The sequence below is a fragment of the Ochotona princeps genome, chromosome 8 (assembly GCF_030435755.1).
Source record: "Ochotona princeps isolate mOchPri1 chromosome 8, mOchPri1.hap1, whole genome shotgun sequence".
NCBI classification, from domain to species: domain Eukaryota; kingdom Metazoa; phylum Chordata; class Mammalia; order Lagomorpha; family Ochotonidae; genus Ochotona; species Ochotona princeps.
Genome location: NC_080839.1, coordinates 2,299,765 through 2,326,497, shown reverse-complemented (window position 1 = coordinate 2,326,497; position 26,733 = coordinate 2,299,765). Strand labels below are relative to the sequence as shown.

The following is a 26,733-nucleotide window of genomic DNA, read 5'->3' as shown; positions in this document are numbered from 1 at the left end:
TTTAAAAAAAAATTAAAAAGATGGTCTTAGGATATGGGACTCATGAAAGCACAGACCAGCTTTCACCGAAAAGACCATTCCCCAGCAGGAGAGAAAGAGAAAGAAAAAGAGATCTTCCAAAGAAAAAGAGACCAGGATAGCATGCTTGGTTCCTAGCCTAGAGCTGCCCCAGGCTTCATTTTTTGTAGGCAGTTTGGAAGTAAATCAGCGAATGAGAGATCTCTCTGTCAATCTGTCTTTCAAATAAACAAAAATCAACAAAGAAACATCAGAAAAGTTCAGGGCATGCTTCAGAAGAACTGGCTATTCGGATCACAAACATAGTTACTCCCTGATATTAATTGGTGGGAACTTCATTTACCTTATAAATAAACCAGGAATCTGTTTTACTCCCCTCTCTCCAGGAGCACTCTTCTTGGTGCCAAGACAACATCATGCCACCTGCAAGTGTCACCTGGACGTGGCTATGTGTAGTCCTGTGGTTTACAGTAAGCTAGTAAGCACACGACAGAACTTACCCACAGCCAAGGGAAAGAAAGATGAATCATGGCATGGCTATGATTTCTTCTACGAAGGTGAGTGGAGCTCTCTGAGCAACCTCCTTGTTCTCTTTGAGCCAAGTAGATCAAAACAGTAAGCCAATGAAGTTTCTTGTAGCTTAACCAGCAGAGTTTTCAAGTTCAGAAAGAAACCCACCATAAAAGAAAAACAATAACTTGCACAATGGGAAGGGATCTTTGACAATCGTTCACCTGATGAAGACGTTATGTCCAGCATACGAGTCAGTCCGAGGAAAAACAACCAAACAGGAAAGCTGGCTCAGGCATTCGTCTGAAGTCAGCTCAAGTCATCATGCTGGTCCTCGGAACAAAATGGACCAAGCAAACTGAAAACCGTAATGAGGCAGATACCCCAAATGGGCAAGGCAAACAGGCCAAGGGTATAGAAAGGGAACAACACATACAGGGTAAACCCACATCCTGAAACCCAGAGAAATGGGGGCGGGGTGGATGGGGCATGACCAAGGACAGTTCAGCAGGTGCGGAAGCAGGAGCATTGAACACAGATTTGAAGGAGCAGATGGGGGCCACCCTTGAAGGGCCCCTGTACATTTTCTTCCAGGTGACCAAGTTCTTGCAGGTGAATAAAGGAGAAAAACCTTAACTTTCAACCAGAGTTCACAAGCTGTGATAAAAAGCAAGGAAAATACAGTTTGGAGAGACAACCTAGAAACTGATGCCAATAGGACACATGTTTTAAAACCATGGAACAGGGAGTTGAAAACAAGTAGGACTGGGATGCTGGAAGCTCTAATGGAAAATGCAGACAATGGGTAGAAAGGAGGAGTAACACAGACAGATGGAAACTCCCAGAAAGGAGCAATGTGAAGTATGAGAAATAAAAAACACTGTGACAGAAATGAAGGCTGTTGGGGATGTGCAATCAGGAGCCTGCACAGGCTTGAAGATGCGCTAAGACAAGCTTCCCTGTCATGCAAAGAGGAAAGATAGCACCCAAGAACTACAGGACCATCACAAAAAGTGTGACATACACTGAATGGGAACATCAGAAAGAGAGACAAGAGCAGAAGAAATATCTCAGCTAAGAATGGTTGAGGACGCTCCAATGTTAACAACTAATACCAAGTCACAGACCCAGGAAGCTCAAAGAACGCCGAGCAGAGTAAATGCCAGAGACGCCACACCTTGGCCTAATATTCACACTGCAAGAAACAAAACACAGGAAGATAAAGTCTCAACAGAAGCCAATGGGAGACCTCTGAAAAAGTGACAGTCACCCTAGATGTCTCATCAGAAAGTAACAGTCAGCATGACTGCAATACTTGCAGTGTTGAAGAAAATCACTCCCCTGAAACTCTGTCCAGTAAAATTATACTTTGAAAATGAAGGAGCAATGAAAATGTTTTTCTGAAACATTTATTTATGGGTTTTGAAAGGGTTACATAGAAAGAGAGGTAAATCTTCCACCCACTGGGTTATTCCAAGGTGGCTGCAACAGCCACAGCAAGACCAGAACCAGTTCAACAGCTAGGAGCTTCACCAGGTCTCCCTCATGGGTGGCATGGACTGTCATCTGCTGCTTTTCCCAGAAGCTGGGCCGGCAGTAGCGCTGCCGGGACCTAATGACACCAGCCAGTGTGAGGTAGCAGGTGTGACATTACCTGCTATACCATAATGTCAGTCCCAAATAAACACATTTTTACACAACTAAAAATCAAGGAATTTACTGCCAGTAGACCTTTCAATATATGTTAAAAGGAGGTTTTTTATTTTTCCAGAGAGGAAGACAAGATCGTAAGCCAAACACTTAGATACACATAGAATGGAAGATCAAAAAAGAATAAATGAAGATAAAACAAACTCTTTGGTTTTTATTTTAATTGATCTAATAGCTGTTTGTTCAAAACAACAGTAAAAAAAAGTACTGAGCTTCTACAGTATAGAGGAGTAAAAGAATGACAGGGATAGGAGAATACTTTGTTAAACAATAGCTGTACTACCTGTGAAACAGTGGACTGTAGTTTGAAAGGGCACCCAGGACATGTGTTTGACATACAACAAACACTTAAACCTTTAACTTAAAAAGTGTATCGAGGGACAGGTGTTTGGTCTAGCAGTTAAAATGCCAGCTATCAGGCCTGCGGCTCACATTGAAAGACCAAAGCCCGAACCCCAACCCTGCTGCTGACACCTGGGTTCTGCTGACACATACCAGAGGGGCAGTGGTGATGGTTCATGTAACTGAATCCTGGCATTCACATGGGAGACAAGCTGGGGGCTACACACGCTGGGCACCTGGGAAACGAACCAGTGGATAAGCTAAAATAAACTGATATGCTATGAGAGGAGGATGAATGGAATCAAAAGATTTCAACTAAAAGTAGAAAAGAGAAACAGCATCATGAACATACATAAATGTAGTATACAAAAATCAGTTGCCAGGATCGGAGCAGTAGCACATGGACAACCTGCAATTTCCAGCCATATGGGTACTAGCTTGTCTCCTGACAGCTCCACTTTCCATCCAGCTCCCTGCTTGTGACCTTGGAAAGCAGTTGAGGATGACCCAACGCCTTGGGACCTTGCATGGGAGACCTGGAGGAAATTCCTGGCTCCTGGCTTTCGATCAGCGTAGCACCGGACATTGTGGTCACTTGGGGAGTGGAATTATTGGACGGAATATGTCTCTCCTCCTCTCTGTATATCTGACTTAACAATAAAACAAAATCTAAAAAAGAAAAAACAAAACACCGCTAGGTCCTGGCTTGGGATCAGCTCAGCAACAGCTACTATAGCCAATTGGGGAATAAGCAGCAGATGGAAGATCTCTCTGTCTCTCCCAGAAATTAGCTCACACATCCACAGTCAACTAACTTTTGACAGACTACCTGAAAGGAATCCAGGCAGAAAAGGTGTACAGAAGCACGAAACTGGACCCCCTACTGTACACTGCATACAAAAATCAACTCAAAATGGATCCAGGGTCTAAACCAAATTACTAGTGGACAACACCAGGGACACTCTACAAGACACAGGCATAGGCAAAGACCCCAGAACCACAAGCGATGAAAGAAAAGTAAACAAATGGATTCAATCAGGCTATAAATGTCTGCATTGCAAAGGAAACTGTCAATAAAGTGAAGAGGCAGCCAAGAGAACAGGAGACTATATTTACACATAATGCAACTGCTAGAGGATTAATATCCAGGATCTATAAAGAGCTCAAGAAACTCAACAACAAAACATACAACCTAGTTAAGGATGTGGCAAAGGACAAGAACAGGCAATTTTCAAAGGATGAAACAAAGATGGCCAACTAGCATGTGAGAAAAAATGCTCAAGATCTCTAGCCAAGGGGAAATTAAAAACAAAAATCACAATAAGGTTTTACATCATCCACTTAGAATGGCTATCATACAGAAACCAGAAAACAATAAAGGCAAGAAAGGCTATGGGGGGGAAGGACCTTAATTCATTGTTGGTGGGAATGTAAACCAGTACAATTGCTTTGGAAAACAGCATGCAGATTTCTCAGAGAGCTGACAACAGATCTACCTTATGACTCAGCTACCCTACTCCTGGGAATTTACCCAAACGAAATGATGTCAGCATATGAAACAGTCCTTGGTACAACTGTGTCTATCACACAATCTTGGTACAATTGTGTCTAGCACAGCTCACAATAGCTAACCTACTGGGATCAACCTAGGTGCCCAGTGACAGATGAGTGAATAAAGAAAGCGCAGTATACAAACACTGTGGAATACTACTCGGCCATAAATAAAGAGCAAAATCCTATAATTTGCAACAAAATGTATGCAACTGGAAGCCATTATGCTTAGTGCAATAAGTGAATCTCAAAGATACAAATATCATATCTTCTCTGATATGTGACAGCTAATATAAAACACAAAAAAGACAGGAATGAAATGGTCTCTTTGGGACCAGGCTGTTGTTTACATGCCAGTGGAAATGTGGTCGTGCCGTCTTTTTACTTTTTATTTATAAAATATTATGATTAGTGGCAAATCACATGTGTGAATACAAGTGGATTAAAATGATGACTGTGAGACACAAGATGGCAGAACAGGGTAGTAACACATTTAAACAGAGAATCATCAGCCAGGGTAACGCAGCAAGGCTGTGATTCTGGGAAATAGGAGATGGCAGGCTGACAGCGGAGGGACACCTGGAGATCCGTGGACACGGGGGAGCAGCAGAGATAGCAGAGTGGTGTTGCAGTGACCACAACCCCAGTTATGGTTTGCAACTGGCAGTCAGATCTACCAGCAGCCAGGTGAGAAGGGGATTCACCAGGAGCTGAAGGAGGGAACCCAGGCCTAGGACTGCCCGTCCTGCTCATGTGCTTGATTCAGTCATGAGCAGAAGTAGAGCAGCAGAGCCCAAGCCGGCAGGTGCAGGAACAGGGTGGATTTCATGGCTCAAACCCCCACCAGTGCCACACTGGGTGCTCTTTTGTGTACTGAAGAAAAGACTGTGGAGCTGGAGGGACAACAGTAAGCTGCACATGCGCTCAGCCAGGAGCAAGCTCTCATTTCCAGTTCAAAACATTGCACTGGTCCCACAGGGAAAAACAGTACTGACTTGGCATCCTATAGGTTCCACTCAAAATAGGTCTGGGTGGACCCCAGACCTAGCAGCCAGCAGGTCCAGACCCTCACCAGTGCCATGCCAGGTGCCATTTTGTGTACTGAGGGTGGGGTGGATCTGGTGGGACAACAGTGACCCCCACATGCACTAAGCTGAGAGAACCCACTTTCAGCTCAATGCATTGCACTAGTCTCACAGGGGAAAATAGTACCGACTTGGCATCCTACAAGTTCCATCTAAAATATGTCCGTGTGGCCTCCAGATGGTCAGCAGCTTCTGATAATACCAGCACCACTGACAATCCAGTGATTTACGACAGCTAGTGTCTCTCTAATCCTGGGCACTGCTTAAATCAAGAGTGGGAGAAAGGCTGTGCAGGCAATGGCACAGCCACAGCATGGGATCACAGGGGGTAGGAGAGGGTGAGCTAGGAGCTGGGGCTATGGATACTGTGCACGGAAGCCTAGAAGAAGAGCCTGGGACTGAAACTCATGAAAGAAAGTGACAGCAGTGAATGCAAACAAAGAATCAGGTACTGAACACAATCAGTAAAATCAATCTGTAGACTAGCAAGCAATATAGCTGAGAAAACTGCCCCTAAGGAGAAGAATCTGCTACCTAGAAGTACAATGACCAAGAGCAAAAGAAGAGACAGAGGCAAAATGAATATTATTGATGCCTCCACCACAAAGGAGCAAAAGTCTTTGTCAGCCTCAGAGTTAACTGATGAAAAAAATCAAAGAAATGAGGGATAAAGAATTTTAAAAACTTGTTATAAAATTTTTTAACAATGAGAAGAACATACAGGGGTATTTTTGCCCCCCACTCAGCTGGCAGCAGCAGGGGTGACTCTGGGCTGGGCCTGCCTGGGGTCACCTGGACCCCGCGCGCTGTGGAGCACAGGCAGACTCAGAGGCCCTGCTAAGGGGTTCTTTTGCACCCGCCCAGCCAGCGTGGCAGCACAGGTGGCTCTGGGCTGGGTGGCCTAGGGAGCCAATGGCTTGGGTGCAACCCCTTGGGCCACCCAGTGGCATACTCTGGGAACTTGGGGTTGAGGATTTACAGTGAGACTGGGGAATCGCACAGGTGAGGGAGAGTGATGACCTATGCATTTATGCTCAGGTGAGGTATTAGTACTGAGGAACATCCCTGGAAAAAGCCACAGTAAATGTAGGTGAGGAATGACTCCAGAAGGACTCCCAACAACAAGTTCACTGTGCCTGCAGGTAAGCGAGAGACAGACCTGGTGGTCTGAAGGAGAGAGTGTAGAAGACCTTTGTGGGTCAAACCAATGCTCCAGCCCACATGGGAGTTCTGAGCTGGGTTTGTTATCATGGAACATTGCTGACCACCACATGCCAGCCCACACGAATGCTAGGGCTGGGGGCCTGTCTGGCAGGGCCAGATTCAAGTATATGACAGTGAGTGTCGGAACAGTGAACAGGTCACAATCTGCTGGGCTATAACACGAACCACCACACAACAGAACCAGGTCTCGGGGTAGATTCTGTAGAAGATATGTGAGCCTAACCTTGTGGAAATACAAGTCCCACTGATTAGCTTAAGAATTGGGGTGGTGAGGGGCTGAGCTAGGCGTGACCATGGAATGTGCCAACACTCATGGGTACTGGGGCTATGAACAGGCTGGGCAGGTTCAGTCTGCAGCACCCGCATGGGCACACTCAAGTCGTATCCATCTACCAGCTCATACAAAGACTGGGTCGAAGGGGGCAGTCTGTGCAGGGTGGGAGCCTGGCACTTGCTGGCATGCTTGAGATCTGGGCCTAGGAGTGAGGCAAGTGGAAGACCTTGGGAAACTTCCCCACTGTGTCATAGCTCTCGTAGGCAAGCACATGGTCCAGGCCCAGGTGTTGGGCAGGCTGGTCAAAGAAGCTCTATCTGTTGGCAAATGTGTGGGCTTGTGTTGGAAGGGGGTGGAATGGACAAGGCCAAGCAGACCTTAGCCCACTGACAAGTGCAGGTTGGAGTGCAGATCATTTTGGGTTAGGAAACCATACCTGCTGGTTCGCAAGAACCAGGGATGGGAACAGACTGAGCAGGGCCAGGCTGTAGCATCCACCAGTGAGAGTTGCGACTGGAGGTGGCCGGAGCAGGCCAGGCTGCAGCATCCAAAGGCAAAGGCCAAGACAGGTGGGAATCTGTGCCAAGCTGGGTCAGAGCAACCACTGGCATGCACAAGATTTGTGGCTGGAACCAGGCCTGGTTGGGGAGCAAAGGGGATGCCCTGGCTGGATTGTGGTTCCCATTGGGTTGTGGGGGGTTGGAGTGGGGGCCACAGTCTGGTCTGGACATGGCTGCAGTCTCCCTTGGCATGGGTGTGGACTGGGTCTGAAAATGCGCCACACTGGAGTAGACTCCAGCACCCACTAGTATTCATGAGAACCAGGGTAGGTGTAGCACAGGCTGGGCTATGTCTCTGCCCCTGCAGAGCCATGCATTCACTGTGTCTGGGTGTGGATCAGGCTTGGCTAGGCTGTAGCACCCAACAAGAACCAGAATGGGTGCAGGCTGGTCAGGAAAGGTCACTGCTCTTCTTGTACAGGAGGTGGACTAAGTAGGATTGGTCCATGAACCCAGCAGTGTACACAAGATCTAGCATTGGGAAAGTTTCTGATGGAGGAGCTTGGCAACTCCTCTGTTGGGACACAGTCCCTGCAGGTGAGCACAAGAACCAAGACAGAACAGCCCAGACCAGGTCCAAGATACAGTACCCACCATCATACATTTGGTTAAAGTCTGGGGCAAGCCAGGCTAGACCAGTTCATATCACCGGCTGACAAATCCAAGAGTCAGACTGGTATAAAGGTCAGACAGGTTAGGCCACAATACCAGTTTACATTATGGTTGGGACTGGGGTCTGCCTGGGCTGGGCTGGGCTAGGCTGTAGCCCCCAGCAGAGAGTTGGAACTGTGGGCAGTATTGGGTCAGGCCAGGCTATAGCACACTGGCAAAAGTCAAGGTGAGGTGGGCCATGCCAGAATGGGCCACAGCGCCCAACCAGCACACATGAAACCCAGGGGGTAGGGAGTGAACACAGCAGGATAGCTGCATGGGGCTCCCTTGCTGGAATACTATGCCCACCGGTGAACGTAAGAGCTTGGATTGGGGGCAGGCCAGTCTGGGCAGGGATACAACACATGGTGGCCCACATGTGAACTGGATCAGGGGAAAGCCAGGCTGGGTTGACTGTTCTGGTGCATGCATAAGCCAGAGTGGATGTGGGTTTGTTGGCCTTTGCTACCGCATCAGCTGGCAGATGCTGGCATGGGGTGCAAATTACATCAAGTTAAACCGCAGAACCACCTGGAGAGTGCAAGATCTGGGAATGGGAGTGGATCCAATAGGGAAACAGTGGACACTTCCCTCTTGGGTTTCCACTCATGCTGGTGAGCATGAAAACCAGGACTGGGACAGGCATAGTTACATAGAGTGTCACCCACTGGCACATGTGTGGGCTGGATAGAGGGGCTGGTTGGGCTGAACTTGGCTTCAAAGCCCATTCACATGTATAAGAGCTGCATGGGATGCATGACAGACTGGACCAGTCTGCTTGTACATGTTGGCAATCATGCGAACCATGGCAGCGCCAGGCCTGGTGGGGGTTATTGAGGATAGCCCCAGTTAGGCTGCAGCTCCCACTTGTTTATGTGGCCAGATATGTGGTGGGTGGAACCTGGCTGGGTTCCCATTTGTTTGCATAGAGGACAGGGCTGGAGATGGAACTGACCCAGCAATTGCAACCACCAGTGTGTGAGTAAGCTGATTTGGGTGATACACTGTGCCATACCTTGTATTGGCAAGCACACACAAGAATCAGGTCTGGGATCAACTCAGATGAGGTTCCTTTGGGGATCCTCCAACTGAATTACCTGACTCAGAACTCCAACCATGGAGAAAACTGCAGGTTCCATAGTCTAACTATGGAGTGTTTTTTGTCAGAGCTGGACCTCCTCAGTGGCTTAGACAAAACAACAGACAGCATATCCAGTTGCACATGAGGACACAACAGTACATTAGAACCTACAGAGGACACCTGGTACCATAACAGAGAATGAAGGAAGGGCACATTGATCAACTATCCCAGCCAAGCGTTGGCAATGAGTATCTGGACAAATGGAGACTCTACAGTAGACCATGTGAGCCAGTGGACTCTGGAGAGATTTCATTGTGCTTGGAGTGGCAAGTCAGGCAGCATTTCACAACTGCTGAACTATCAAAACCACTTAATCAGTGCCCTTGGAGCATGCCCCACATTGGGAACCCTGGGATGGTTGGGAGGCTGGGTGTGGCTTCTCCCTTTATCTCCTCTCTTCCCCCAGAAAGAGAATCTGGAAATAATGGTCTTACCTGCTTTCCTCTAGCCCTTGATCTTTTACACCCTAATCAACTATGTAAAGATCATCATAAACAAATAAACAAACAAAGAAGAAGAACATACAGGAGTTCAAGGAATTTCAGGAATATGTCACACAGGAAATAGCAACACTGAAACAAAACCAAGCCAAGTAGAGCCAATTAAAAATTCAAAAATAGAATGAACAAGGTAGAACAAAGAATCTCAGAATTGGAAGACATTTCCTTTAACAATGGGGGGAGAAATCAAAAGGCTGGTGTAGGAACTGAGTCAAGCTAAGAAAAGTATTCAAGAACTAAGGGACACTATTAAAAGGCCAAATGTAAGTGTTATGGGAGTTCCAGAGGCACAGAAAGAGAAGCTGGGTTTAAAATGTATTCAACGAAAGAATAAAGGAAAACTTCCCTAATTTGGAGAAAGAATTGGGAAACAAAATATGGGAGGCACGCAGATAATGATACTCAAGCCTCTTCAGTTGAACACAGGAATATAACCTTAAAAGCATGTAAGAAAAATCAATTAACATATAGAGGAACGGCAAACAGACTCACTGTAGCCCTCTCAGGAAACTCTACAGGCCAGAAGAGAATGGAATGATATATTCCAGATTCTAAGAGAAAAAAAAAATATTGTCAGCCCAGAATAAATTACCAGCAAAGCTTTCCTTTGTCTTCAAAAATAAAATAAAACTATTACACAGTGAATAAAAGCTCAAATAATTTGCCTCTTTCTGACCTGCCCTACAAATGATACTTAAAAAAAAAAAGCTGTTCTATTTATAGAGAAATTGAATAGTACCTACCAAAACCAAAGGCAGACATGGCGAACACCCCAATTAAAAAAAAAAAAAAAGACTAATTCAACAATGAACAACCCATTGCTAATATCATAGGTCCTATCAACATTAGCCCTGAATGTAAATAGTTTAAACTCATCAATTAAGCATCACAGATTAGCTGACTGGATCAAAACACAAAACCCACTGATGTGTTACCAACAGGAGATACACCACACCAAAAGAGATATGCAGAAACTGAAAGTCAAATGATGGAAAAATATTCCAGGCTAATGGAAAAGAAAAACAAGTTGCTGTAGTCATTCTTATATCAGTTTGATGTGGAAAATTTTAAGAGAGATGAAGGACACCACACAATATCAAAGGATCCATTCAGCAAGAGGAGATTGCCATACTAGTCTCTTATGATGTTTTTTTTTTTTTTTCATTTCTAATTTTACTTGTCTTTTTTTTCTCTTGCTTTTCTTTGCTTGTCTGGCAAAAATCTTGTTTTGCTCATCTTCTTAAAAAAAAGGCTGTTTCTTGTCAGAAGTTTTAGTTTTATACTTTCAATTCCATTTTATTTTGCTGTGATTTTTATCACTCCTTGTTACCACTGGTTGCTTCTTCACTTTCTTTCCTTTGCTGTACAAAAGCTTTTTAGTTTGATGCAGTCTCATTTGTTCATTCTGTCTTTGCCTGTGCTTCTGGCATCTAAGAAGTCTTTCCCCACTCCTATTTCTTGGAGAGTGCTTCCTATGTTTTCCTTTAATAGTTTGATGGTTTCTGGGTTTAGATTTAGGTCCTTGAACCATTTAGAGCTGATTTTTGTATACTGTGACAGGTGCAGGTCTTGCTTCTTAATTCTGCAAGCTGTTATCCAGTTGTTCCAACAGCTTTGGTTGACGAGATCGGGCTTTTTCCCTGGATCATTTTCAGTTTTCTTGTCAAAGATTACTTGTCTATACATGTGCGGGCTCCCTTCTGGTGTTTCTATTCTGTTCCACTGAACTTGTTCTCTGTTTCTGTACCAGAGTATTTTGAACCTCACTGCTTTGTACTATGTCTTGAGGTCTGGAATTGTGATTCCTCCAGCTTGGTTTTTATTCTTCAGGATAGCATTGGCTATTTGTGGTCTCTTGTGTTTCCAGATGAACTTCTGTATCTTCTTTTCTATTTCTGACAATGTTGTTGGGATTATGATTGGAATTGCACTGCATCTGTATATTACTTTTGATAATACTGACATTTTGGTGATGTTGATCGTGCTAATATAGGAATATGATAAGTTTTTCCATTTTTCAGTATCTTCCTCTATTTCTTTTTTTAATTCTTTATAGTTTTTTTAATAGGGGTCTTCCATATATTTAGTTAGCATAATTCCTAGGTATTTAAGATTCCTCTCCACGATTTTAAAGGGGACTGTACTTAAAATTTCTTTCTCAGCCATGGAAATATTTATGTACACTAGCGTCATCAATTTGTGTTCATTAATTTGTATACTGCTACCCTGCCAAAGTCTCTTATGAGTTCCAGTAGTCTTTTGACTGAGTCTTTTGGTTCTCCTATGTAGAGAATCATGTCATCTGCAAATACAGGCAATTTCAGTTCCTCGTTTCCAATTTGAATTCTTTTAATTCCTTTTTCTTGCCTAATAGCTCTGGCAAGGACTTCCAATACTATATTGAAGAGTAATGGTGACAGTGGACATCCAGTCTAGTTCCAGATTTTAGTGGAAAAGCTTCCAATCTTTCCCCATTTAGTATGATCCTGGCATTGGTGCCGGAGACCAGCTCCAGCCAAGCTGCTCATTTACTAACGTGTTACTCAGTCTCCATGTGTTCATCTGTCTTCCAGGTGTTTTTGACTTTTTGGTCTCTAGTTATACTCCATGATGGTCTGAGAAGATGCATGGTATAATTACGATTAAAAAAAAAAAAACTGCTGAGGCTTATTTTGTGGCCTAAGACATGGTCAGTTCTGGAGAACATTCCATGTACTGATGAAAAAAAAGGGTTTTCTCTGTGTGCAGGATGAAAGGTTCAGTAGATATCAACTAAGTCTAGGTGAGTTGTGTTGTTTCTTTGCTGAGTTTCTGTCTTGTCTATCTGTCCACTGATGTTAAAGAGGTATTAAAGTCCCCCACTATTATTGTACTGGAGTTCACTTCTCCATTACACAGCTATACGCCTTGGCATTTGGCGTATATACATTTACTGTGGTGATCTTTTCTTGCCGAATGGATCCTTTGATCATTATGGTTTTTTTTTCCATTTATTCAGTGACACATTGGTCACACAGTAGCATGTCATTTAACTTCATGTTGTAAATTTTCTTTTTCTTCCTGTTGATTGTTTTATGACTTTTCATTGAATAGGATGTACAGTAACTGTGTAATAGGGACTATCATATCCAGATGTTAAGATACAACGAGGTAGGCATCTCTACTTCTGAATCAAAGATGGACTCCCATTGAAACTGTTAAATATATCTTTGAAAATAGGATGTTGGACTGACTGTCATTGTCCATAATGATGGGTTTATGACTGTTTACGAAGAACTACACTATTGCAACAATATAGGGAAAATCAGTGGTGGGGAGGGGGTCTGTGGATGAGGAAGGAGAAATGCTAAAGTTATGGATCTATACCATAAAATAAATCAATTAATTACTTTTTAAAAAATGATGACTGTGTAAATACAGAAGAGAAAGAAGGGTTGAGGCCATGGGGAAGAAGCAGGAGAGCAAGGGAAACAGGATTATTTTTTTCGAACTGTGCCTATGGAGTGAATGGAATCTGTTTTAAAAAGTCAGTTGGGTCCGGCATGGTAGCCTAGTGCCTGAAGTCCTTACCTTGCACATGCCAGGATCCCATATAGGCACCAGTCCTAACCCCGGTAGCCCCGCTTCCCATCCAGCTACTTGCTTGTGGACGGGGAAGCAGTCAAGGATGGCCCAAGGCCTTGGGATCCTGCACCCACGTAGGAGACCTGGAAGAGGCTCCAGGTTCCTGGCTTCAGATCAGCTCAGCTCCAGCCGTTGCAGCCATTTGGGGGGATGGAAGTTCTTTTTCTCTGTCTCTCCTCTCTGTATATGTGAGTTTCCGATAAAAATAAAATCTTTTTCAAAAAGTAGTCAATTGACTCCCTATATACCAGCAATGAACAGTTGAAATCTGATATTGAAAATATAACAGCAATTTTGCAGTTCATACTTACACTTAAAAAAACTCATGTGTCTGAAATTCCAATTCAAGTGGATGCCCTATATTTCCCCTGGCAGTCCTATTCCTGAGTTCATTATCTCTAACCTAGGACATAATCACACTCAGTTCAAGACTGATTTATCCAACTACATAGCAGGCTACTCACTCATGCTCCAGATCACAAACACACATAAGGAAAACTAAAGTCACCCGTCCTCTCCTCTGCTCAGAGTCAGCACAGGGAAGCTGGAACTCTGGGACTTCTGGGGTCTCTGTGGAGCCCCCTCTTCACTACCAGCAGCTTCTCACAACCACCAGCTGGTTCTCCCAGCACAAGGTGGTTCAACATGTTCATAATCATCACACACACACTGATGAGTCCAGGTTGAAGATCGGAGCCCCTCTCTCAAGCTCAAACCAACTCCCCTGCTCCAACACTCTGACCTGGACAGCTCTCGCCCCTAGAGGAGACAGCAAGTCAACTGACTTCTACAGGGAAAACTGCTCTCTTCACTCCCTTGCTCTACGCCCTCCACTCCAATGCCATCCTCTCTCTTAGGATTAAGTCTGTGCCTGTAATGCAGCTTGTGTGTCACTGAAGGGCTGCTGTTTGCTCACCTTCCCTGCTAGACTCTGCTGCCCGTAGCCCTCCCCACTGCACACAGCAGCCCCCAGAATCTGCGTGCCTTTGCCAGGAAGACACTATGCTCATTCCTATGTATCTCCCCCAGTCCCATCCATTACACAGTCAGGTTCTAGGCAGACAACAGAATCACAGGCCCCAGATGGGGCAGTGCGTGCCTCTCGCAAACAGCTCTAAATATGTCCCAGCTCCCTCCATCCAGGGAACTGGAGACCATACAAGGCACAGAACTGAACCTACCATGTTGCACATTTTAGCTGTAGGGTTCCAGTCAGTAACAGTACAGGCAGCAACAAATGCTACACAAATCAATTAGTATTTACTGCTTGAAGACCTCACAAAGGAAACAATAATTCAATCGTAAGAGAAATATTCTCTCAAAAATATCAATTTTGTTTGTGTAGATACTTAAAAAATTCAAAAAATAAAAAAATCAGCTTACTATTTTTCTTTTCCTATCCTCAAACACAGATAAAAGTATGTACAAGGTAGAAAACACACACAACTACTTAGCACCTACTAACAGTTTCATAGTCTTATGCTAGAAATCCAACACAACGGTGGGTTCACAACAAAAGCTTCTTGCACAAACAGAACCATCTCTTCATTATTTAAGCAAGTCATTATGCCACATCTTATTCTAAAACAAGTTTAAACCAGGTTACAAAAAAGGAAACACAAACAGACTTTAAAAAGTCATGGGAAGGCCCCGGCACAGTGGCCCAGCGGCTAAAGTCTTCACCTCGAACGCGCCAGGATCCCATATGGGCGCCGGTTCTAATCCTGGCAGCTCCACTTCCCATCCAGCTCCCTGCTTGTGGCCTGGGAAAGCAGTTGAGGACGGCCCAAAGCCTTGGGACCCTGCACCCGCGTGGGAGACCTGGAAGAGGTTCCAGGTTCCCACTTCGGATCTGCGCAGCACCGGCCGTTGTGGCTCACTTGGAGAGTGAAACATCGAATGGAAGATCTTCCTCTGTCTCTCCTCCTCTCTGTATATCTGACTTTGTAATAAAAATTAATAAATCTTAATAAACAAACAAATAAATAAACAAATCTTTAAAAAAAAAGTCACGGGAAAAATAAAACAGTAAGTTTATTTTTGCTATGAAAAATTTTGAAATCCATGCACTAGATTTATCCCACAACCAAGCAAAATAAAACATAAATCAGGCAATCTCAGCAGGGACAAGCACAAGTAGAGGCTGAACTGACACAAATCTATGTGTTATGGGCCTGTAGGTTTGCGAAAGATGCACCAGTACGTACTTTTTTTTTTTTTAAAAGGCCACTGTGCCGGGCCCTGCCAGTATGTACTTTTTTTCTTAAATTGGTTACATTGCATTATGTGACACAGTTTAATAGGCAGTGGGATTCCCCCCACCCCTCCTCAAACCCTCCAGCCCCTCCCCCATGGTGGATTCCTCCACCCTGTTGCGTTACCACAGTTCAAATTCAGCTGAGATTCTTTCATTGCAAGCATCTACCAGGCATAAAGTCCAGCATCTTATTGTCCAGAGAAGTTCATCAGTTCCTTGGGGAGACCATCTCTGGTCTGAAGGTAGAGCTGGTAGAGTGTTTTTGACATTTCAAAGGATCTGAATTGCTGCCACTCTCACCACTCCAAGCGCAATGCGGTCGCTGGAGAATCCACTGATTGACATAGTCCATCATAGAGTCTCCATCTGCCCAGCTCTTACATTGCCAACACATAGCTGAGGTGGTTGATCAACCTGCTCTGTCCTCCGTCAACTGATGGTTATGTACTTTTAAAATCTTTTCTCAGCACTGATACTTCCAAAATCTTCTCAAAGGCTTCAATTTTTTAATCTGAAATGTTTCCTTTTAAAAAAATATCCTCAGATAATACCCTATAGGATAATCCCATTTCTCATGGCTTTCCACTGGCAGCCTTGTATGCTACACAATTCCTTGACAGAGAGTTGCCCTGAGTGGAAGCATTCCATGCACCTGTCTCCGTTACCCTGACCATCACACACAAATGCCTTTTTTGAGCATATCTCATGTTACATGAAGAGTACTTCTTAAGACTGAGTGATAATTCATGATTTGCTTTTTCATAAATACAAATGAAGCCATATGATGGCTATGGAAAATGTGTGCTAGCCTAAAACCCAGGGCTGCATCTGCACACGCAGTTCTATATCCCAGCTTCTGGCACAGGCAGGAGGGCCTAGAACTGAAGCACATTTCTAACTCAAGTCATACTGCTCTACAACAAGATTTATGCGCAGAAGCCTGAAGGTTTCTATCCTTCAGCCTTAAGTAGAGACATCTGGACTACTAAGTGGCTTGTTCCAGCTATTTCACGCTGCAATCCAATCTTGCTTCCTATACACATTCGGACTCCACGTATTTGAAACTAATAGACGGGTTAATCAAGATGCACTTGATATGCATCTCTCCTCAAAGCTAAGGCTGCACTAGTGGCCTGTAATAAAACTAGCGTTCCAAGTACACTTGTTGGTAACTACAGGGAAACATTCAGGTGGATATTAGTGTATTCTCTAACTCCTGGAAACATCGACTGATGTGCTCTGTAGCTTGTAAGAAGCTAGACAGCAACACCCTCCAACTCACGTCCCACCCACATATCACTGACACACTGAGAGAAACAGCCAGTGTAGCTGGGGAATGAATTCACTGAATAAGAACAACCATTTCTGCATTTTCAAGCCATTTTCAACACTTAATGAGGCTTAAACTTTTCTGAACTCATGTAACGGGGAAAGAATTCAGATCTTTTCTTGTTTTCTGTTAAACTCACCAGCAACGTTGCTGAGGGGTATTACAACTTCCCACTTTACAAGTAAGAAAACTGAGGCAGTAGCCGTGCTGTAGCTAATTCAAACAACCATGCATCTGCTATGTGGGCGGGAAGGGGGTGGCTGAAGGATGACAGCAGCCATTCACATAACTTCATTCCTCTTCTCAAAACCTCAAATCATGATAAATAAGTCCATGGCTGTGGACCTTCTCAACATTCTTCCCAGGACTGCTTTCGGGGCTGACCTCACGGGTCACCAGCATCATTACAGACAACTCCAACCCCCAGACAGCAACTCATGGTTTAAAAGCACTCAAGGCACAGAGCACCCTGGCAACTCCACCATCACAGCAAAATGAGCAACTGGCCAGGTGGCAACCGCGCTGCTGCTCCATGTATTACACTAGGAAAGCCCCCTGTGCTTGACGCTTTCACTTGCAGATAAATGTCATGACACGTGAAGTTCAGAAAGCCTGACAACAAGGAAAAAAGGAGGGAAAGAATTCCCTTATTCTGCTGACTTGGAACTTGCTCACTCTCCAACACTACAGCTACAGCTCGAGGGCAGGCCCTGAGCCACAGCAAACTGAGCTAAATTCAGCCCAAACCCAAAGATGCCTGAGGCTGAGGCATGTGCCCAAGAGGGGCCCCAGGAAGCAGCCTGAGTGAAAGAAAAGCAACACGGTCCTATTTCCAGAAGCAAGAGGAGCTGCTGGTTCTTGTTTTACTATAATAGGCCTGATGACTCCCAGATCTGGTTCCTGGTGACTGATCATACTCAAGCATGAGGCTCTCTCACCACTGGCTAAAAAAAAAAAAAAAAAAAAAAAAAGTTTTTCTTCTTCAGCCTTCACTTTGGTGTCACTTATCTACAAAACACCATTTCAGGAGAGTTGTGCCAAGGAAAGGAGCAGCATGCTAGGATTTCAGTTGACTTTGTTAAAGGAAATTATTTTAAATGAATGTGGCTCCTGAACTGCTGCCATTCTTGACCTTAAAAAATATATTCCTTCTCATTTGTGCCATGAACACTTATTTATGGAAGCTGGATCCCAGCTCGTGAACACTGACCTACCAGGGGCTCGACTCCTTCAGCGGCTTTCCCTAAACCAAAGTGATCCAGGCTTGCTGCACAGTCAGACCCCCACCCTCACACTAAGTGGGCTCCTCTCGGTCTTTTTGGGAGATTCCTGAATGGTGTCCTGCCCGTGGGAGAGCAACAAGGCTGGGCTGTGTGCAGAGTGACAGTTCCACCTCGGGTTGACTTGATGGCGCTCACAGTGTTTTTCCACATTGCTTGCTAGTGTAAACAGTATCTGACATCGGTAGGGCTTTACCTTGACCAGTGAATGCAGGCTCTTTTCACCAAACACGTCCCAGAGGAAGGTCAGGTCTTCCTGGCTGTCCACGTGTGGCTGCAGCTGTGCTGGCAGCGCAGCCAGCAGCTCATACAGACCTATAAAATGAAAACAAAACACAGAGCGTCATCACAGAGGGACCCCGTTCAACTCGCTGGACGTGTGTGGCCACGACGGCAGGAGCCCACCGTTTTTCCTGGATTCGCACTTGGAAGTCACCACATGAAACCCTTCTCCGAAGCGCCAAGGAAGCCTTTTCGATTTGCAAATTCCAGAGAACTGTGCATTCACGGGATTTTTTTTTTTAACTTTTCATAGTTGTCAACATGCTGCGGTCGTCCAAGTTTACACAACCCAAGACAGACAGAGTGGTGCACAGGTTTTCAAAACAAGAGGAGCACGGACATTCCTTCCCCCTGATCGTTATTACATGTCCCTCCGCATTAGCCAAAGAGTAAAATGAGTCATAAGTAGGAAAAATCTTCCTCAGAAGAATAGAGATGCAATAGAGTAGTCCAGGAAAGGGCTGAGTAGCTTCCAGAGAGTTCCCCAGAACACGCAGCTCCAAAAACATCCACGCGATGGAATGGCTGGCTGAAGTCAGCCACACACATAGCGAGCCATCGACATGCAGTGGTAACACACGCACGCACCGTGAGGCTGGACTGGCCTGAACAGCGTACTCCTAAAGAGTCGAAGGACAGCTATGAGGCCCTGGCAGGGCTCCTCCTCTCCTTCGCCAAGGTGCCCTGGGGTATACAAGGGTGCACCGGCACACAGCAGCAGCCACCTAAGCCAGTTGTGTCCATCGATGCCACCAGCCTACGGGCCAGTGTGCTACCTGAGACTCTGAGAGCAGGTGGCTTGCAGGGAGTCCTAGCCACTCCGAGCACGTGTTTCATTTTCCAGCAGGATCACATGAGATATTGAGAACAGAACTCCTTCTGTTTTCAGTCTGCTGTCAAGGAAAACACCAGAACTCTGGCAGTGCTGAGGGTCCCACCAGAATCAACACTGCTGTCCACCCAAGGGACAGCCTTACAAGAGGTTTTGCAAGCAGAGAAGGTCAAATTACTGGCTTCTGGCTGCACAGTGATCTTCCCCATGAGTAATTTCTACGGCTGTGCTAATCGCTGCTTAGTCGCCACCAAACATGTTAGGTGCCACAATCAAAGTGAGACACACAGCTTGGGAGATTCAGTCCTGGGCACTGCACTGAGCTCCCCACAACCACCAACACGCAAATGTCTCCCAATCACACGCTCCAGTCCTCCTGGCCGTCTGCCCATGTCCACTCTCATTTACAACTTCATAAAGCTATTTATAAGTGATCTCTACCTAACTCCATCTGTAATCATGCATTATATTTTTACATAAACAAAAGTTATCAACAACTGCCAAGATCAGTGATACAGGTCAAAGGTTCAAAACATGAAATTGTGCACAAAGAGACTGGAGGTTCAGCATTTTATAGCTGATTCCAGGAGCTGTAACGATAATGACTTATTCCTTGGCAATATGTGAGCTTAATTAAAGAGACTAATTCAACTGCGACATAATGTGTCCATGGAACACATATTGGGTGGACTTAAATGAATCGATAAATTATTGTGGTACCAGCCACAGGGTAAGTTCTTGATATGTGTAACTTGGAGAGTTTCAGATGCTGTTTTTAATTAGTATTGCTATTAATCATGTTTTTACTAAAAAGTTAAAAACTTGGGTCAGAGCTACACAAAGAGCACCGCATGAAACTTATCCAAGCCTTGCCTCTCTCACATATTTAAAAAAGAAGTGGTAGGGCCTGGCACAATAGTCTAGTGGCTAAAGTCTTTGCCCTGCACGCACCAGGATCCCATATAGGAGCCGGTTCATATTCCAGCAGCTCCACTTCCCATCTAGCACCCTGACTGTGGCCTGGGAAAGCAATTGAGGATGGTCCAAGGCCTTGGAATCCTGCGCTGATGTGGGAGACTCGGAAGAAGCTCCTGGCTCCTGGCTTCAGATCAGCTCAACTCCAACCATTGCGGCCACTTGGACAGTGAATTAGCGGATGGAAGATCTTCCTCTCTGTCTCTCCTCTCTGTATATCTGACTTTCCAATAAAAATAAACATTTTTTTAAGAAAAAGAAGTGGCAACATACACTTATGGCAAAACTGCACTGAATTTTAAATATAGGGGCCAGTGCTGTGGCACAGCAGGTAAAGCCTTTACCTACGATGTCAGCATGCCACATGGGTGCAGGTTTGAGCCCTGGATGCTCTGCATCTGAGTAGTTCCCTGCACCTCAGAAGGCAGTGGGAGATGGCCCAAGAGCTTGGAGTCTGGCACATATTTAAGAGACCTAGAGGAAATTCCTGGCATTGGTCTGGCCAGGCTGTGGCTGTTGTGGCCATATAAGCAGCTAACAAACTAGCAGATGGGAGATTTCTCAATTAATCAATCAATCTCTCAATTCTCTCTCTCTCCCCCACTCCATCCCTCCATCCTTCTCTAACTCTGACTTTCAAATACATAAAATACATCTTTTTAAAGAAAGAACTTTAAGTGCACACACACAAGCATACACACAATGAGTACACAGAAAGCTGGTGAATCTGAATGAGGGCCATACGCAGTACGTGCTAAGCAGCTACAGCAGAGTATCACAGAACAGATCCCTTACTAACAATAGAAGCCTAGGTGGCTCACGGGTCTCCAAGGTGGGAAGTCCCACATTAAAGGCACAGCTGATGAGGGCCGTGTCCTGTACCATCCATGGCAGGGAGCAGGAGCACAGGGAAGCCAGCAAGAGAAGGCACAAGCAGAGCTGACTCTGCCGCCGGACAGTCCACCGCTGTGCCACCACTGTGACCTCAGTGAGGCAGGCAGTGGGGAGCCCTGTTAGCCAGTCATCATTCACGGGATCCCACTTGCTGACATGCTGCGATGCTAGGGGCTGCAGCAGGTGAATGTCCCTGAAGGCCACCTTGAACCCCAGGGCTCAGCACTGCCGACAGCTCCCCAGTTGTGACTCTATATGACAGCCACCTGAGAAGTCCCTGTCACAGGAGGCAGAAAACGCCACGCAAGGTTTTTCTGTATTATTGTTTTTTTAATATTTAGTTGTTTTACTGGAAAGGCAGATCTTATAGAGAAGGAGAAACCTGGAGAAAGGTCCCCCATTTGCTGGTTCACTTGCCAAATAGCCGAAAAGGCTGAAGCTTAGCTGAACCAAAACCAGGAGCCAGATCTTCTACATGGGAGCAGGGCTTTGGGCCATAAACTGTTGCTTTCCCAGGCCACAGACAGGGAGCTGCATGGGAGGTAGAGCAGCCAGAACCAGCGCCCACATGGGATACCAGCTGGGAGGTGCAGGATCAGCCCACAGCCCAACACTGCTCCTCTCTGTGCAGGGTCGCACACAGTGCGGGACTCACTGGGATCTGGGAAGAAGTCCTGGTGTAAAAGCAGGATCTGAGAGGAATTCAGCTGTTTGTAAGTCCGACGGGATATCCACATGGCGCCAAGCACCAGGCCAACCCTGGGCAGGAGCTCAGTGAGAAGTCCTGCTATGCTATCCTTTGCCTAATACCACTTCCTTGGTAACAAATACAGCACTTGACTGCAAGGACTCAATATCAATGCAGTAGCACAGCTATGCATCGCCACTGGATCCAACACCACACTGCGGAGTAACGCACGCCACCCTCATCTTGGTGGATCCAACACCACACTGTGAAATAACCCACGCTACCCTCCCTCGTCTTGACATGCGGAAAGCGGTAACTTCCCCCAAGTGTTGCTTACACTTGCTGAGAATAAGCATTACTGCAAGGGCAACCTGCACATGAGGGTCTTCAAAATGCTTATGGGAAAGTAAAAAAGTACGCACGCATTTCAAGAGCTTTGTAACAAAATAAGCCTTTTAATTCAACTTTTCCAGAAAAATCTCAAAGCAGCCTCGTAGGTTTTAAACTTTCTAAAATGATTTTCTTGCCACTGGTCACTCACAAACCTAAGTTTGCAGTACTCTGAGGCAGTCCTAACTTATTAGCCACTACAAATCGGCTTTCTAGGAACAGTAGCGGTCCTGCCCTTCAGCTGCCACATCTGGAGCTCTGTTTGAGGTTGCCAGAGGACTGTGCCCACTGGTGATGACCAAAATGGTTTACAAGAGCCATCAGCCTAGAGGGGCATACAGCCACAGTGCAGGGACCCCCAGGGCAGCCACTTCAACACAAAGATCAGAGAGGCTCTGAAAGTCCCCACAGTCCAGTCAAGAAAATGGGCCGTGCGCTTTCAAACTCTTTGAGATTCCATTTCTCCATTTCCAACAGTGAACTGGACCAGAAAATCCAACTTGCAAATGCAAATAATGGGAGTTTAGATAGCCAGGGATATTGTTAGAGTTTTGCCCTAAGCTACCTAGCTCCCCACTGTCCTGTCAGTCCTTTAAGCTGGTGAAACCGACAGAGATGACTGAGTACTAGTCAAACTCGGGACTCAGTAAGACACAGCAGCCCTGGGGCCTGTCCACAAGAGCACACACTTCACAAGGCCAGTGCACACAGGTGCACAACAGCCACTACAGCACACTCAGGCAAGGCTGGGGGGGAAGTGCTGCAAAGAACAGCGTGCTGGGGAAAGGCTTTGAAAAACTTGGAGCAAATGGCTTAAGGCTGTATGAGGGTGGGAGTGCATATGCCCAAAGTTCACCCTAACACAGCGGTGCAGGCAGGTGGGGACCGTGGAAAGGTAACTGGCCTGAGGGTTCCATCCTGAAGAACAGATTAGGGATTGATTCGGTGGCATAATGAGTTAACCCATTGCCTGAAGCACTGGCATCCTATATGGGTGCCAGTTCAAGTCCCGGCTACAGCACATCTAACCCAACTCTGTTAATCTACCTGGCAAAGCAACGGAAAATGGACCAAGTGTTTGGGTTCCTTCACCCAAGTGGGAGACCTGGATGAAGCTCCTGCCTCCTAGCTTTGGACCCTGCTAAGTACTGGAGGAGGGACCACTGCCCTCTTGGAGGTGATAGGGATGCCCTAGATACTAGGGGTGTTAGGGAAGAGTGATGGGTCTACGGCAATGATGCCACACGATAAGTGAGGCAAGTACCCCAAGTCCTGAGAAAACGCAATGGATATATTTAACTTGCGAAGAGGGAGAGGTATGGAAGAGACACAAAGAGAGATGGAGAATACAGCCAACTCTCACAGCAGTTCTGGTGTGAAAGCAAACTTCTCTAGGGAGTCAGGGAAAGCCACTTCCTGAAGACAACAAGAAATCAGTATACAAACACAAGGATGCAACTCTGAGCGTGTGGGGCAGAGGGTGGATCTGGAGAGTTGCCCCTTGGCAGGCAGGAGGGTGGAAGCAGGTGCAACCGGGACAAAAAGCACAGCAGCTCACCTGGGTGCCAGGCAGGGAGGCAGTAGATCAGGAGGGAGCGTGCCAGGAGAGCCAGGCCAGGAAGAAAGCACAGGCCAGCCACTTAAGAGAGGAGAGACTGGAGTGCCTGCGCCCTGTCTGCTGCCTCCCAAGGTACGCAGCAGCCACAGGCAGGACGCTGGAAACTGTCAGGGGCAGAGCTGGAACTCAGGAGGCTTCAGCACTGTGTGCCAACCACGTGCTCCCACAGCAGGTGTGACACCCAAGAGTTAGCTATGTTTTATCCAGAAGCCCAAAGCGACAGAACACAATGTTGCTGCACATTTCTATACAATTTAAAACAATACTTTGATCACTTTAACATGACTCTGGCGGGGAGGGTTCTAACTGGGTATAAACCCTTTTCCAACAGCACAACTCAGAGTTTCCCATCCAGGCATTCCCTGAGGCGTCAACCAGCTTCCCCTCAGCTGCCACAGCCTGCTCCTTTGGGACCCCATGGGATGACCCCAAAGACAACCAACAGACTTGTCCCAAGTCCTGCCTGAGGCTGAGCACACCGGATAACACACCACACTGTGCACACAGGAAGCTGGCACCCCTGACCTCTATGCTTCCCAGCCAGCCTTGTTTCTGCCTGCAGTACCGGCCCTGTGCCAGGCACCATGAGACTGGGGGGGGGGCAGTGCTGAGAGGAGGGGACAGAACAGGCATTAGGAAGCGCAAGCAGAACTGCGAAGGCAGAACTCTGAAAAGCATCCGAGGTGGGGCAGGAGGGGGGCGGGGGCGCCGGGAAAGTGACCAGGTTGCTGGGCTCTGGAGGACGGCAGAGACGGTTCGCCCAAGGCAGGGACGGCCATACCCAGAGGGAAGCAGTGAGGACATGAGGCAGTGCCCATGGGGGTGCTGGAAACCCCTCCTTAGCCCCAGAGTTAGGTGCCTAGACTCGGGTCAAAGGGCACAGATACAGATGCCAGCTTATACTTAAACTCACATGAGGCAGTATGCAAGTCCAAGAATATTTTAACCAAAACTAACGGACAACATAGAATGGCACCCACTCCCCTCTCTTTACCCCCACTGTCCTTTCCAAAGAAACCCATCCTTGTGCACACATCAACACGTACCTCCTCCGAAAACCCAAGGGGGAAGATGGTCAGCAAAGATCGCATATCCACTTACACGTGTTACAAGAAACTTCTGGTTAGAAAGCTTGCTTTTCTCTGTTTTATCACTGTATCTGGGCAAACGGAAATTGGTATCGAATCTAGGGAAATGAAAATAATGCCTATGATATTAATTCCTCCAAACCTACTTAATATACAAAAGCACTAAAACAAACAAACAAACAAGATACAGAAGCACAAAAAGAGCGAAGAAAGTTTTCCAATTTTAGAAAACTGCTTCAAAAACAAAGCCCAAAAGCCCAGGGTACCGTACAGAAAGAGAGGAGCTGCTCCTGGGAAAGTCTGTGTCCCCACAGGCAGGCACACTCCTCAGCCTGCAGATCCCGGATGCCCCACATTCCTGACAGCAGAATGGAAAAACTTACCGCAAGTCTAGAGAAACTGAATACCACCATTCTTGTCATAACCCTCATAGCTTCGTTATTAGGACAAGTCTGGGGAAGCCATAAACCTGTGCTCAATGATAAAACAAGACGCTGTCTGCATTCAATCACGTTAGATAGCACAAGCGACCAAATACTTAGAGACGACGGAGGAAGAGGCTCCAGAAGCTGAAAAATCAAAAGGTATTTACTGAAGGTTTTTCTGATTTTTTGTTACTATTACTCAGGTTCTGTACAATGCAGACAGCCCTAGGACCCAAACACTTTACTGTAACCTAGGGCTAATAAACACTACAGAACATATATTGAAGCCCAGAACAACACTATAAAACTTTATTATATTAATAAAACGGGATACAGCAAGCTTTCAATTTTCCACTTTGTCAAAGGTAAAATAATCAGCAGTATTCAGTGCCATTCCTAGCAAACTTTGCTTTTTCTCATTTAAAGCCCGACTGGCTTCCAAATGCAGCTATACTCCCGACAGAAGCACCATTTGTCTCACACCATCCCTCCACAGCAAACGGCTTGTGAAAGCACTTCGCAAGTGGGGTTGGGAAATGTGCAAAATCACTGAAATAAATAGTGCAGTTGGCTTAATGACACATTATACAAGTGCCTTAAAGTCTATAAAATCAGAATGAGTTAAGAGAAGGCAAGTGGATATACCTGGGTGTGACTTTCATTTTCATCTCTGAGTTTTAAACATCAGTTCCAATTTGTAATCAACTAGTCTAGCTTGCTTTTTTTCGGGAGGAGGGGACAAAAAGCAATTATCAAATGTATGACGGAATATTAGTATTCAGCAGTCCTCATCCCAAAAATAAAGTCACAGCAGAGAGAAAACTATTCCTAAAATCCTTACAAATAAATGATGGCCTAGAGCTGTCTTTCCCAAAAGCTGATTCCATTTATGCTACATTAAATCAATTCTAGAACTAACTAGACTTGATATTTGGCTAGAAAAAGCAAACAAATAAAAACACATTGTACTTGCCTTATGGCAGTAAGCAGTAAGTTGAGACTTATTTCCATTTTTCTCCATTTTCATTACATGTTTAAAATCTGGCACATCTTGCAGTTGGATCAGATGAAAAGTGAATCTAGATCTGCTGTGACATTGCAGGGAGCAACCTGGAGCTCACGGTGGGTCACGTGGGAAGTAACACATTAACGGCAACCATGTCACAGAAGCACGCAGCAGCCTTCTGGCGGCACACCACGCTACAGGGGAACAGAGCTTCCCCCAGGACTGCAACAACAATCAATACAAAGAATGATGAGTGTAGCCAGCGCTGGCATCTCATACGGGAGTGTGAAGAGCCCACAGCTCTGCTTCTGAGCTGGCTTCCTGCTCACACACATGGCTGGGAGGCACAAGATGAAGGCTCCAATGGCTGCAGTCCTGCCACCCATGCGGACAGAGCTCTTAGCTCTGGCTTGCCCCAGCCCCAGCTGTTGACATCTGGGCAGTAAACTAGCACTCGGGCCACATGAAAGGAAGAAAG

The 26,733-nt window shown here is 45.9% G+C and overlaps 1 protein-coding gene across 2 annotated transcripts in view; it reads right to left on the bottom strand.

The window, feature by feature from the left end:
* Positions 1-414: 414 nt before the first annotated feature.
* LOC131480910 (MAGUK p55 subfamily member 7-like) overlaps positions 415-26,733 on the bottom strand; it is a 36,514-nt gene continuing 10,195 nt past the window's right edge. The window contains exons 2-3 of one of the 2 annotated variants that reach the window (XR_009245882.1): positions 18,254-18,372; positions 415-609 (exon numbers count right to left, since the gene is read on the bottom strand). Coding sequence is in view for 1 of the 2 variants with exons in the window: in XM_058667379.1 (XP_058523362.1) it covers positions 18,053-18,372 (320 nt within the window). In the remaining variant the exon portion in view is untranslated. Of the gene's footprint in view, positions 610-17,924; positions 18,373-26,733 lie in introns of those variants that run through there. The other variant, XM_058667379.1, reaches the window with a different exon arrangement.